At 37.3% G+C, this 14,806-nt stretch overlaps 1 protein-coding gene across 5 annotated transcripts in view; it reads right to left on the bottom strand.

Moving 5' to 3' along the window:
• LOC108708169 (protein PHTF1-like) overlaps positions 1-14,806 on the bottom strand; it is a 59,710-nt gene that overhangs the window by 21,340 nt on the left and 23,564 nt on the right. For 4 of the 5 annotated variants that reach the window (XM_041582061.1, XM_041582064.1, XM_041582062.1 and 1 more), the window contains 5 exons: positions 13,615-13,773; positions 12,576-12,732; positions 4,279-4,423; positions 1,211-1,378; positions 715-798 (listed from right to left, as the gene is read on the bottom strand). In XM_041582061.1, coding sequence (XP_041437995.1) covers positions 715-798; positions 1,211-1,378; positions 4,279-4,423; positions 12,576-12,732; positions 13,615-13,773 — 713 coding nt within the window. The remainder of the gene's footprint in view (positions 1-714; positions 799-1,210; positions 1,379-4,278; positions 4,424-12,575; positions 12,733-13,614; positions 13,774-14,806) is intronic. The other variant, XM_018246595.2, reaches the window with a different exon arrangement.

The raw sequence follows: 14,806 nt of genomic DNA, 5'->3' as shown, positions 1-14,806 counted from the left end.
TAAAAAATATGCAGATTTTTCATGATTTTTAATGGTTTCTGACAGTTACCTAAGCCTAACCCCCTGCTCTCCTGCTGATCTTTCTGACTACTTTGCTGAGCTTGCTGACTATTGTAACTTTGTATCAACAGCCATCTGTCCCCAGCCTGCATCCTCCAAATCCTACAATTCCCTGCACATGTGATTTCAGTAAGGAATGGAACATCACAGTGCAATGCATTGTGGGTTCTGTAGTTCCTGCATGCTGTCTGTAAGCTGTGGAGAAGTTGTTACAATTTGTAATATCAGTGTTTTAGTCCCTCCTTCCCTGCCAGGATTTCATATGATGCAGAAAGAGAAGAACTGTTAAACAGCTGGATTTCACCATAGAAAATGACATTTATTCATACTTTTTAAAGGAACAGGTAACTGTGATTGGTATATTAGGGGTTTCTGTGTTATGTGGGCCTTTTTATCAAATGTGGTTTGGAAGCCGGAGTTCCCCTTTAATGCTTCCCTGTATTATTTAAAATAGCATTTATCAAAAATGTAACAAACATCCCTTTTAATACGCCCTAATACGGTAACATTCTGAATACTGACACTGTTTTACATTTTATTGTTGCTATTCCTTCAGGAAATTCCCAGGATTGTCCAAAAAAACATATTTTTGTATCTATGTTGTAACATAGTCGCAGGCCATAGGTGGTATTTCTCTACAATGTAAAATTATACCTGGCTGAAGACCGATTCTTCTTCTTCTGTCTCAACAGAACTATCTGACTCCCAGGAAGGCTGCCTTTCCTTTTTGAACTTTTCCTAAAGGAAAAATGATTGATGTGTATTTTAACAGAGTGTTTCCAAATGTGTTATTCCCTTTAGTAGTCATTTATTTCATATGCTTGCTTATATTTATTATTTGTGTTGTTGTTGTTATTTCATTCTCATCATCCTATCCTCACAAAATTTTACTATTTCTTCTTTTCTCAGCCTCTATTTTTTTCATATACTTGAATGTCTGGATTTATGACAGGTGCAGCTTAGTTACCTGGACATACTTGCCAAAACATGTGTCAAGAAGCAGAAGGGGCAGTCAGCTAATGGCTTTCAGGAAATGTTTTAATTAATGATTTTTAATTATATATCATTACAAAGACCATAGATTTAAAAACAGTCATTTTCAATCTAAAAATATTGGAACTACTGTATGTAAAAGGAGTAGGATGCTAACCTGAGTGCTCTTTTTAGCAACTGAGTGCAAATTCCTCTTGGTTAGAGTGCATCCATTATCACCTGATGCCTCTTCTGTACTTCTTTGCAGGGAAGACATTTCATTCTTTGCATCCATATCGTCTTCACTTGTCAGATCTTCTGATATACCATTACCATTCAATTGAAACTAGCAAAAATCGAATTGTAAAGCAAATTTTGTATACTGACATGCATTAGATAAGAGCTTAGTCTTACAAATATGATATACCCATAAGGTTAAAAGCAGTGGTATTAAAGAGTAATGTTGTAATTATTATCCACATGACATGGAAATAAAATTGCCAACATGTCTGAAATAGTAGAACCACATCAATTCAGATTCAAAATATAAACACAAAACAAGTGCATGCTCCTGTCGCTGAATTAAACATATACAATGTATTGGCTAGTATTAAATATGCTTACAAGGCCAAAAATTTCAAATTATTCAGTTCTCTCACCACCTGAAGTTAAATCACTGATACTGTTTTTTGTTCTTCACCCTATTCTTTTCAAATATATTTTTTAATCAAGCACAAGGTGCAGAGAGCATTTTGCACTGCATTAAGACTATGTGCAAGTGTTTACTGTATGACACTCTGTATTACTGTAAAGAACACAAAAGTGCACTTCTGCCTACACATCAGTAAATGAGCAAATCATGATATTTTTGCTGGCACTTGCTAGATGGCACATAAAAAGTACATTTCTGTTGCAACAATAATTTTCCAGTATGCCTTTAAAGGAGAAGGAAAGGCTAAAATTAAGTAATTTTTATCAGAAAATTTTTACCAGTAAACCCTCAAAGTAATGTTGCTCCGAGTCCTCTGTCAAAAGAAATACCATATTTCTTTCCTTCTATTGTGTACACATGGACTTCTGTATCAGACTTCCTGTTTTCACCTTAAACCTCCAGGGCAGGGCTTGAGCATGCTCAGTTTGCTACTCTCTCCCTCCCTGCTGTAATCTGAGCCCAGAGCTATGAGTGAGCAGGAAAACTCAGGCAGGAAGTGATGTCACACCAAGAAAATATGGCAGCTGCTATCCTAAACAAACAGAGAGAGCTTCTAGAGCTGTTTACTCGGGTATGATAAAGCATTCTACAGATTAAATAGTGTTATAGCTTGCACTATTGTGGCTCATCTATTGTCAATAAACTGCTTTACTAGCTTTCCTTCTCCTTTAATGACCCACTAAAGTACTCTCTCACTGATATACACAAATATATGTGATATCCACACAATGTAATTCTTTAATGTAACTCTTTAATGTTAACAAATACCTGTGGTTAGTTACACACAATTTTTTTTCTCTTCTCATTTTTAAATTGATTTGTTTACAACAAACACACTTAAACCCAGTCTACATTTTAAAAATACATTGATCTGCATGAGTTTACAAACTGAAAGTAAATATTCTGTTGTGGAGGTATCCCTTCCCCTGCAATCACAACTACCCAGTAACAAGACCACCCTAAATGTTCCCACAATCCAACTTTCTTATCTGATTTATATTTATCACTCATGTTTTGATCACTTTTCGGAAAATACCAATGTGGCCATAACCAAAATAAATTGGTGCAGCTAATACTCAGGAACAGTGAGAGGTGAGAAGCCTAGGTAGGGCTCTGTGATTGACAATCCTTCCAAAAGCTTGTAGCAAACTTCTACATAAGGGGTCTCCATATTTTTTGGGAATGATATACTGACCATCCTAACTTTATCTTTCCTCCACATTAATAACATTGGTAAATTAGGAAAGCTGAATACGTAGGAGCAGCAGTTCTGGAAAACTCCATGGGGCAAATTTACTAAAGGTCAAAGTGACTAAAATCGCCAGCGTGATGTCATTTCGGTACTTCGCCAATTTACAGCCGCCGGCGTAACTTGGCTAGTGAAGGAGATAGACTATAGCGGTACTTTGCTCCCTAATGCCTGGTGAATGGACGTAACTAAGTAAATTCCCTAAGATGTGGATTTTACTGAACGTAACCTCAGACCAAGCGAAGTGCAATAGGGTAGGCGTTTCTCAAGAAATAGTTGAAAAAGTTGAAAAGTCCCAAAAAACGCAAGCTTGTGTAGGGCATTATAACAACTTTATTTTATTAAGGTTTTGCGGGCTTGTGTAGTGTAATGTATTTGCTGCAACATATACGTCCATTGAACTTTAACTTCCCGCCGTATGCAAATTAGGCAATGCTAGCGCAAATCAGCTTCATGCAGTAACGCTAGTGTAATTTCGCCAGTGTGGGGTGCCATGGACGCAACTTCGGATTTTAGTGAATTAGCGTTGTCCTGGCGAATCTATGCCTGGCGGAGTTTTTAGCTGTGAGTGAAGCCGTCGCTGGCGAATTTTCGGAGGTTAGTGAATTTTCCCCCATGCACTTTCCATCTAGCTGCTGCTAATGGCTTCATCCAAACAGAATAAATAAGAAGGTAGAGCAACAGAAAAAAAAGACAGAATGGAAAAAAATGGAAAATGACCAGAAGACCAAAAAAAGTAGAAAAAATTGTGCAACAGGAGAACAAGAGAAGATATATATAAACACCACTATCTTGCAGAAAAGTGCCCTCAAAAGAGTGCATCATTTAAGTTGCATGATATGGGTTGGAGAGGGATACCCAGCACAGGTACTGTAGGGTTAATATTCCTTCTCAGCCAGGTAAATAAGTGGCAGCTGAGAGAGGAGCTAGCTAGGAAAGGTAAAAGGACTGTGTTAACACTGTTTATGGGTAGGACTCCACGAGCGGTTTCAAAAATAAGGTAAGTTATAGAATTGTCGCATGGCGTTGCATTGTTTTGTCACAGTGCCCTATAGCTCTCCAGATCCCTCCTAGAGTGAAGGGAAGTGTGGTGCTGCTGGGAGAGACAGTGCCTGGCAGAAGGAGTCTTACTGTTAGCAAGAGAGTTGCAGAAGCTGGAGGAGAGAAGGGACTGGCAGAGGCTAATGAGCCTGTGTCCCAGGAGGGGAAGCCAGCAGGACTGAGTGAGAAGCCCAAGTGCTCTGAAGTTCCAGAGGGTGAGAATATGCATTATAATTTAATATACCTGATTGTTATCCCCATCGGATGCCTCATTGTTAGACTGATGAATCCCAGGTCTAAAAGAAGTTCTGTCCTTTGCCACAGTATGAAAATTATGGGAATTACTGTCTGTATCGCACATCTTTTTTGATAGGTTTCCAGTTTTAACTCTGTGTAAAACAAAGCAATAAAAGAAAATTGTCTTTTGTCCAATTCTAAAGATTATTCAGTTTCCTTTTTTCTTTTTTTTTATTCCAAGATTATTTTTACTAATGAAAATTAAACAATACATGTATGTACTTATATTGTGTTACATATTAGACATTAACCTTATAACTCCTTGGGTTAATATATCTTGTTAAGGGAGAAAAAGTAGAGAGTAGGGATGTAGCGAACTGTTCGCGCGAACTTCGACCGTTCGCGTCCGCCGAATGTTCGCGAACGTCGCGCGACGTTCGCATTTTGAGTTCGCGTTCGATTCGAATACAAATCGTTCGACCATTCGACCATTCGAATTCCTTCGACCGCTAAAAATCGAACGATTTCCATTCGTTCGAACGATTGTAAGCATTCGATCGAATGAAAAGCATTCGATCGAATGCTTCGATCGTTCGATTCGAATGAAAATCGTTCGATCGAACGATTAAAATCCTTCGATCGTTCGAATTGAACGATTTTAGCGGGTGTTCGAAGTTCGCGAACTGTTCGCGAACGTTCGCATTTTTTGCCGGTGTTCGCGAACGCCGTTCGCGAACACCAAATCGGCAGTTCGCTACATCCCTAGTAGAGAGAGGTGATAGGGGAGAGGGTGTTAGACTGAGTTTGGAATTCAAAATTGTCCTGTTTTTTTAAATATCTTATGTACGTGTAGATGGGAGACCCAGAGATGCCAATTCTTTATAAATTTGTCTTGTTTTTCTGCTAGATAGGATGTTATTTCTTCCATAAGATCTATATCATTTACATTGGTAATCCATTCCTCCAGGGTAGGAAGACTGGTGTCTTTCCAATGTCTTGGGATCAATATTTTTGCCGCTAGCAGATTAGTGGACTGTGTTTGAATATATATTCTGGGGTTTCTGTATGGAAAAGCAGTATTAATTGTGGTGTGAGGGTAATCTGGCATCCCAGGATCTCCCAACATGCATTTTGTACATAACTCCAAAAGTGATGTAATTTTTTGCAAAAACCATATATGAAAAATATTTCCTGGACTTTTTAGGCATCTCCAGCATTTGTTATCAGAGATTATGGGGCAGATTCATTAAGGGTCGAATTTCGAAGTTACAAATACTTCGAAATTCGACCCTCGAATTGAAATCCTTCGACTTCGAATATCGAAGTCGAAGGATTTAGCGCTAATCCTGCGATCGATCGATCGAAGGATTTTTCGTTCGATCGAACGATTAAATCCTTCGAATCGAACGATTCGAAGGATTTTAATCCAACGATCGAAGGAAAATCCTTCGATCAAAAAATCACAGGCAAGCCTATGGGGACCTTCCCCATAGGCTAACATTGACTTCGGTAGGTTTTACCTGCCGAAGTAAAGGGTCGAAGTTTTTTTTAAAGGGGAAGTACTTCGACTATCGAATGGTCGAATAGTCGAACGATTTTTCGTTCGATTCGTTCGATTTCATTCGAATTCGAACGAATTTAACCAATTCGATGGTCGAAGTACCAAAAAAATACTTCGAAATTCGAATTTTTTTCATTCGAATCCTTCACTCGAGCTTCATGAATCGGCCCCTATGTGTGTTTGAAATAGTTTAGTTGGAGTCCTATACCAACATGAAAGTGTTTTGTAAGAGTTCTCTTTGAATTTATTGCTAATCGAGCATTTTTCTACAATTCTGAAAATTTTTCCCCATTCTTCTTCTTGTAGTTCAATTTGGAGTTCATTTTCCAAGGATCGTGTGAAATAAGGTAAGTTTGTGTATTTCTTTTGTATTATTAGTTTGCATAGTATTGATATTAAATGGTTTGGTACAGATTTCATATCACATAGAGTTTCGAAGTCTGTCAGTGATCCTTTCACTTGTTGCAGCAGTGTCTCCGTCGGTCTCTTTTATCCTAAGTGGGTCTTGTTTCTTCGATTGTCGCTGGTGTGAAGTCTGTGGCAAGAACGTGTTTCAGTTGTAGATTTGTATTCCAAAGGCTGTTGATATCCCTTTGTCTAGTATTCCAGGTGTAATTCCAAGTTTTGGCTCATTATAGGTGATGGGTATGATATAACTTGGTATTTTTGGTTAAATGTAAAGCAGAATCTTTCCAGAGCTGTGGTCTGGGGGTTGTCCTTCAGATTAAGGTCTGTATGTCTTGTTTTATTCCATAGAACATTTCTGATGGGGTATTTTGCCCATTGTTCCTCCAGTCGCTTCCATTGTTTTGTTGAGTTTACATTAGAGTGTTCAATTAGTTTAGCTAGTATTCATGCTTGGTAATAGGAGCAGCAATCTGGTAGACTTAGTCCTCCTTTTGCTTTGGGTTGGCATAGTATGGTCCTCCGCAGTCTGAGATGTTTGTTTGTCCATACAAATTTGCTTATTATAGTATTTAGAGTCTGGAAAAACCCTTTAGGTATCAGGATCGTAGGGTTTTAAACAAGTTGAGGATTTTGGAGTTAGGGGCAGATTTATCAAGGGTCGAATTGGAAAATCAAATTTTTTAAAAACTTTGAAATTCGAATATCGAAATTTATCATGTACTGTCTCTTTAAAACTGACTATTCACCATTCATTCACTATTCACCATCTAAAACAAGGCCAGTTGCTGTTTTAGCCTATGGGAGACTTGGAGTCATTTGGTGGACTTTGAAAAATCAACGTTTTTTTTTTTTATTTCAAAATAGTTCGAATCAAATATGATCCATATTTGATTCGAACTACCGAATACAGCCTATTCACTCGAAGTAAAAAAATTGGATTTTTTTTTTTAATAAATTTTGGTTGGTCTTTTTTTTCTTCGAATTTCTAGTTGATGGGAGTTTAAAAATTCGACCCTTGATAAATCTGTCCCTTAGTGTTCATGATTGAAAGAACCACTGGTGCCCAAGTCTGGTCCTTTTTGCTCATGTCTGATGCTTCTCTGGCCATGGGAGTGAAGATGAACATGGAAATGAAGCTGTTCAAAAGCTGAATGAGATCAGTTAATCATGCTGCTCTATATTTAAATGTATGGAAATCCTCCTCAGTGCAAATGTCAGTACACTTTATGATATGTTTTCCTACTGTTATAAATTATTTAATCATATAATTAAAAGTGTAAGTTAGTGAGACCATGAATTAAGCAATTACAATTACAATAGGCCCGGCAAAAAAAGAAATTTGCAACAGTTAATGTAACTTAAAAATAAAATGTATTAAAAAAGGAATACAGCTCTACACTTTCTATTCGGTTTAGCTACAAGTTTTTGACAGATGGTATTTCATCATTCTAAATGGAAAGAAAAAGTTTTTAGGCTAGAATGAAATTAATTAAATTCTGAAAATTCCAAGCTTCTGTATTACTTAGTGCATTTCATTCATTTGTATTCCACAATGTTCGCCCACCTTGTCCTTGCAAATGTGCTAATAATGGTATAGGCAATGGTAAGAGCCCTCTTTTCTTCACATGGGGAATCATGCTATTTATATCAGTCATACCATGCCTTTAGGACAATTATTTATAAATATATCACCCAGGATTTATTTGGAATGTGGTGAGTGCTGTCATTTATTATGATAAATGCCAGCACTCACCACATTCCAAATAAATCCCAATGAAATCAAATAGAAGTACTGAAGACACTCATGGACATAATGAAAAATTAATTTATATTAGCTTCATATAGTCCCCCACATCAATGCATTGTACATAAGGTTGTAAGATTTTATCAAGAAACACAGCAATATGATTAAGCATAGACTGTACACCTGCCACAATTGGACGCCCCAGATGTAGTGGTAGTACTGGACAAGTCATTTTATGTCAATGGAATGTTGGCTGATACTTATGTCCCATTAACCACTGACCCCCTACCTAATATGCAAAAGTTAATAAAACATTCTTATGGAAGTTGTTGACAAATTAATGATAGATCTGAAATTGACAATTTTTCTGGAACAAAAAAACCTGGTCATCCCTGGTCAACAGTCTGTGTATTTAATCCTATTTCTGTGTTTCCTGATAAAATCTTATGGCCTTATGTTTAAACACAGAGATCCTTTATTTTAGATACCATACAGTTTTTGGGTAAATTGAAGGAGATTGAGATTGTAGATGAGGAGACTTTTCTTGTTACACTTGATGTTGAGAGTCTATATGCCAATATGGGTGGAATTGAGGCTGTTGCACAGTGTATCAATTGTGACCCCTGTTGGGATGGTGCACAAAAATGTCCATTACTTTGTTGAAAATTATACTTGTTCTAGGATACATTATATGAATTCTGTCGTATCGCAATGTGGTTGATTGTGGCCTCTACATGTGCAAATATTTTTGTAAATTAATTTGAAGAAAAATTTGTGTATACAAATAAGGATTTGACACCTTATTGTAAATATTGGTTACATTACAATGACATTTTTTACCTTTATGTAGTGGGAGAGGCCACATTTAATCCTAATTGCTTTTCACACAGCAAGTTAAATATTTACTATGCAGAATGATCTCATGTAAATTAATTTTCTTGATGTTTTGGTGTATAAACATGAGGGTAAACTTGAGGCACATCTGTACATAAAACCGACTGATAAGAAAACTCTGTTGTATTCTTCATTTCATCCAGTCTATATTAAGAGATCTGTACTTAAAGGAATTGTTCAGTGTAAAAATAAAAACTGGGTAAATAGATAGTCTGTGCAAAATAAAAAAAATGTTTCTAATATAGTTAGGCAAAGTATAATGTATAAAGACTAGAGTGGCTGGATATGTAACATAATAGCCAGAACTCTACTTCCTGCTTTTCAGCTCTCTTGTTTTGCACTGACTGGTTACCCTGGTTACCAGGCAGTAGCCAATCAGAGACTTGGGGGGGGGGCACATGGGTCATATCTGTTGCTTTTGAATTTGAGCTGAATGCTGAGGATCAATGCAAACTCACTGAACAGATGTGTACCATGTGGTCCCCCTTCAAGTCGCTGACTTATAGAGCTTATAGAGCTGAAAAGCAGGATGTAGTGTTCTGGCTATTATGTTAAATATCCAGTCACTCCAGTCTTTATACATTACATATTTGGCTAACTAACTATATTAGAAACATTTTTTATTTTGCACAGCCTATTTACCCAGTTTGTTTTGTCACACTGAACTGTTCCTTTAAATCTCTAGGGTTAGGAGAAAAGTTTCTGAGACTAATCCATGATGCTTCACATCTCAATAATTGTTTCACTTTGTCACTCCCCCCCCCCTTTTGGGTCGGGTACCTATTGAAGCACCCGAAACTTCAACAAGGCAGCTGTATGACCTGCATCCATAAATTTACATTCAATCGGATTCTCACATCCCTCCTAATGTCAGATTTATGCTCCCCTATCCTATTGTTTAATTGTCTGGTAGTTTGATCTATATACTTAAGACCACAACTTTACTAATGCTATTATGCAGAGAGACACAGGATCCTCAATACTATGACTGGTAGGTAAACAAGTTAAGGACCGCCATATGGGGTTTACCTTGACGTGGTATGGTGGCTTTTCAACTTTATGATCATAACTTTGTAACTAAATACCCCTGTCTTTGTTAACACATGCATTTGCATATCTACTGAATTACTTAGACAGGGGCCCAGGGAATGTGCACTGACCCATTTGGCTATGTCAGTAGCACTTCCCTTATACTTCTATATATTTTTACTTAACAATGCGGGTGCTCCCACAACCCCCCTTTTGTAATTGAGTAAACTACAAAGGTTGATTAACAGGTATTTTACTTTTATCTTGATAGCAGTTCCCTTTTGTGGATGGTAGACTATATCCCCCTTCACACAGCTATTACAGTGTCTACAAGATAGACAGGGGGAAGTGACATTTATTTGGCCATACAATGTGTCCTGGCATAGTACTCTCCCAGGGCCCACGTCGGCCTTGACAAGTTTGTCTCTTAATGATTGTGCCTTTTCATAAGAAATTAATGGTGGCTTTTGAAATGCTGCCACCGCAGGAAATTCCACCTTTACTATGTCCTTTCCGATTTTTCTAGAGTATTATACCCAGTAAAAAATTACATTCTTTCTACAGGCTTCAACATTTCCTTATTAATGTTTACTATAGGGCAGGCGTAGGGAACCTGCGGCTTCAGAGCCTCATGCGGCTCTTCATCCTGCTTGCTGCGGCTCAGTCTTGCGGCTTTGCCTGTCAGGTCGTATATACAGCCCTCACACCTGCTGGTGGCTCTTGAGTGTGCGACCACGGTAAGCACATTCAAGAAGCCGCCAGCAGGTGCGAGGGCTGTATAGATGTCCCAGGAGTGGCAAGAATGAGCCGCAGCAAGATGATTCATCATGGTCCTTACCGCGGTCACACACTCAAGACAAGAGAGAGACGATCAGCATGGAGCTTCAGAAACAGAAGTCACATTAAACAGATGAGAACACTAGCATTTAATAGGGCTATTCAGTGTTTAATTTATTTCAAAGTAGCCCTGCATATACACAATGCACTTCTGTTAAAATTAAAAAAAGGTTAAAAAAGTTTATAAGCTGTGTTATGTTTTGCAGCTCCAGACTATTTTTCTTTAGTGGGAGAGGGGCAAAATGGCTCTTTTGATAGTAAAGGTTGCTGACCCCTGCTGTAGGGGATCTCTCTAGACTTTTTGCGATATCCCCTAGTTATAAATCTACTCTCCATTTCATCCAGTCTTTTGGACAAAAACAAGTTGTTACTGTCTTGGACATAAGTGTCTGTACTTAAAGGGGTGGTTTATGTTTAAGTCAACTTTTAGGTGCCGATTCACCAAGGGTCGAATATCGAGGGTTAATTAACCCTCGATATTCGACTGGGAATTAAAATATCGAAGTCGAAGGATTTAGCGCAGATAGTACGATCGAACGATCAAAGGATTATTCCTTCGATCGAACGATTAAATCCTTCGAATCGTTCGATTCGAAGGATTTTAATCCAACGATCGAAGGAATAGCCTTCGATCAAAAAAACGTAGGAAAGCCTATGGGGACCTTCCCCATAGGCTAACATTGAGTTCGGTAGGTTTTAGATGGTGAACTAGGGGGTCGAAGTTTTTTTTAAAGAGACAGTACTTCGATTATCGAATGGTCGAATAGTCGAACGATTTTTAGTTTGAAATCCTTCCTTCGAAGGTCGAAGTAGCCCATTCGATGGTCAAAGTAGCCCAAAAAACACTTGAAATTCGAAGTTTTTTTACTTCGAATCCTTCACTCGAAGTTAGTGAATCGGCCCCTTAATGTTATAGAATGACCAGTTCTAAACAACTTTGCAATTGGTCTTCATTTTTTAAAATTTTTATATTGCTTTTCTGCCTCTTTCCAGCTTTCAAATTGGATCACTGATATCAGCAGCCAAAGACCTTGTTTTTGGTACTTTTTATTCTTTATCTTTCTATTTAGGCATCGTCTATTCATATTCCAGTCTCACACTGCCTAGTTAATAGGATTATTTAGACCCTAGCAACCAGATAGCTGCTGAAATTACATGTTGGAATGCTGCTGAGCAAAAAACATAATAAAATATTAAAACCATTTGCAAATTGTCTCAGAATATCACTCACTTTATCACACTTAAAGTTAATTTAAAGGTCAGTGCCAAGTGCTGGAAATCACTTCCACACACAGTTACTTTCAGTACAGTTATACATTATTGCCAACAATGAATGATTAGTCTATAATCACGCCCTATACATAAGGCTATGGCTGGATGGTTTACTAACACATGGCAAGCAATTGATGTTTCATGTGCTTCAGCTGAAAAATGTTAATTTTGTTGAGAATTACAAGTGCAACCTCAAGCATTTTTTAAAATATGCAAGTATGCATCTAAACCATCGGTGGGCAATAAATATACATAGCTTAAAACACGTTCTGATAATCACCTTAGTTTTACAATCATGTATTTAATCTGGTAGCATTGTGCTCTTCATGGGGTATATAGACACATTCAGTCTTTAATTTCAGTTAATGCCCAACCATAACTCAATTCAAAGCTAAAATACACTAGCATTGTTATAACCATGACCATAAAGCGTTTTAGTGTGGTACATTATGCCCCTCTTTGACCATAACTGAAATGGCCCTCCATAATGCGACCATTCTTATACTGACATGTTTTTCCCCCTCACCTAAAGTGTGAGTATCTCTTTCCTAGAACTTACCTTAATATTTTGTTTCCACCTGTCCCTGATATTATGCTACTTTTGGTTGATACTATCTGACAATGAACCGTTCCTAGAAGAAGCATTAAGCACAAAGGTCCAATCTGCTCGCTTGCACTAGCAACAGGCACCATGGAATAAAAGACAATGGCTGTTACTGCAAAACAATATTACATAAAGATAAACATTAGAAGAAGGATATATTTACATATATACTATATGTGTTTGTATAAAATGTTAGGCAATCTAAAAAATTAATTGAAATGGCAAACCTAATACCCTTGCTATTGTGATGAAGATCATAAAAGTAAACCTCTGCATTCCAGAAATTTAGGGCATAAGAAAAGCGGTGGAAAGTTACTTTGTTTCCTTAAAATATGAAGATAAGCCTGTCTCTTTCCATATTAAAATAAAGATAAAGATACCCCCTCAAAAGCTGTTATTGTAGGCTACAACATACTTGAAGACTAAAATGGCTGCATACTGCTTTACTGCACAATGGCTGGCTCATGGTGGTAAAATGTGTAATTAAATATTGCATACTGACAAAGTTTCAAGGCCTATATATCAAAACCTCAAAATTTGAGTTTTAGTGCAAAATATTTGCTAAAAACTCTATGCAGAATGTTAATAAATCCTCCTCTAAAACTCTTGCTGAGATGTATAAAGTGCATAAACCTCAATGTGAAAATTCTGCATCTAAAAATTGGCTCGTAAAAGATTTTTAACATTCAAGTTTTGAGTTTTTATATGTGTTGGTAGATTCATTGAAAATGTGCTGCATTTGATATTTTTTGCATTTTTAAGAAAAGATTCTTCTGAATGTTTAGTCATCTTTTTGTACCCAAAAATACAAAAATAGGCCTCCCATGGTGAGATCAATTAATATTTAAACTAACTCAACTAAACAAATAAGAGAAAAAATTCTGTTTGCTAATACTGGAGGCTATAATTTACATTTAAAGCTAAAAACACAAGTAGTGTAAAATAGTTTTCATTTTCAAATGCATTTTAAAGTAACTTTAATATAAGTAAATACCTTGCATGATGTATAGAATTAGTAACCATATGAAAACCCCAGGGCTAGTCACCTGCACCCACCACTTGCAAAACAATGGGAATAACAACACCCTCACTAAGCCTTTCCGAGTAAGAGACGTCCAAGGGCTTTCTGGCTTAGTTTTGACAAATGTTGATCCTGAAACAAAAATATATTAATGAGTCTAGTATAGGTAAATTTAAAACAACTGGACTTGCTGAGTAGTCAATGAAGACGTTTCACTACTCATCCGAGCTGCTTCTTCAATTCAACTGACTGGTGTGGGAAATTCTCGTCATATAAACTCTTCCACTAATCCAATCACAATGGCACATTGTAACTCTTCAAAGAGGTGCCATCTGAAGAAATTCACAGAGGTGTTGATTCTGTGTATTTACTGTGATAGGATTATCCAATGTGTCATGCAACTCCTAGAAAGAGGTGTTACTTGTGAGAGTTGCATGAATGGATGTGTGAAGTGTTTTGAAACCACCGGGGTACAGAAGTTAGAACAGCATTCTATGTAGCAGACAGGTGGTGTCAAAGGCCCCCGCCTCTGTTCAGGGATGGTTTCTCCACCTTGACATGAATTACCTCTTTCACGCCTTGTTCAGACCGTTGAAGAGTTACAATGTGCCATTGTGATTGGATTAGTGGAAGAGTTTATATGACGAGAATTTCCCACATCAGTCAATTGAACTGGAGAAGTTGCTTGGATGAGTAGTGAAACGTCTTCATTGATTACTCAGCAAGTCCAGTTGTTTTAAATTTACCTATACTAGATATACCATGACCTGGATGAATGAAAATCTTCATAGTCATATGTTAATGAGTGTTTACTTACTAATTCCTTTCTATAGGATTTTATTTATAGATCAACATAATTCAGTTTTTGCACAAAAACGGGTGCTTTGACGCCATTCATTAAAGGTACCTGCGGCCCTTTTATCTGTCTAATCTAGTTATCTATAATTGTACTTGGGCCAGTGCGTTAGTGCACCTATTTGACGCAGGTAAAACCCTGGAGCTACTGGCACCTTCAAGTTGGAAATAATTGCAGGGTTCAATACACCTTAATCTTTGGCACAACACTTACTTGTCTTATTTGGGTGTATTATACTCCCAAGCTGCTTCCAGACCAACCACAGCATTCAAATTTCATAGAGGGAAGAAGCATTCCCATATATACTAG

The sequence above is a fragment of the Xenopus laevis genome, chromosome 2L (genome assembly GCF_017654675.1).
Source record: "Xenopus laevis strain J_2021 chromosome 2L, Xenopus_laevis_v10.1, whole genome shotgun sequence".
Taxonomy (NCBI): domain Eukaryota; kingdom Metazoa; phylum Chordata; class Amphibia; order Anura; family Pipidae; genus Xenopus; species Xenopus laevis.
This window is presented reverse-complemented; position numbering and strand designations above follow the sequence as displayed.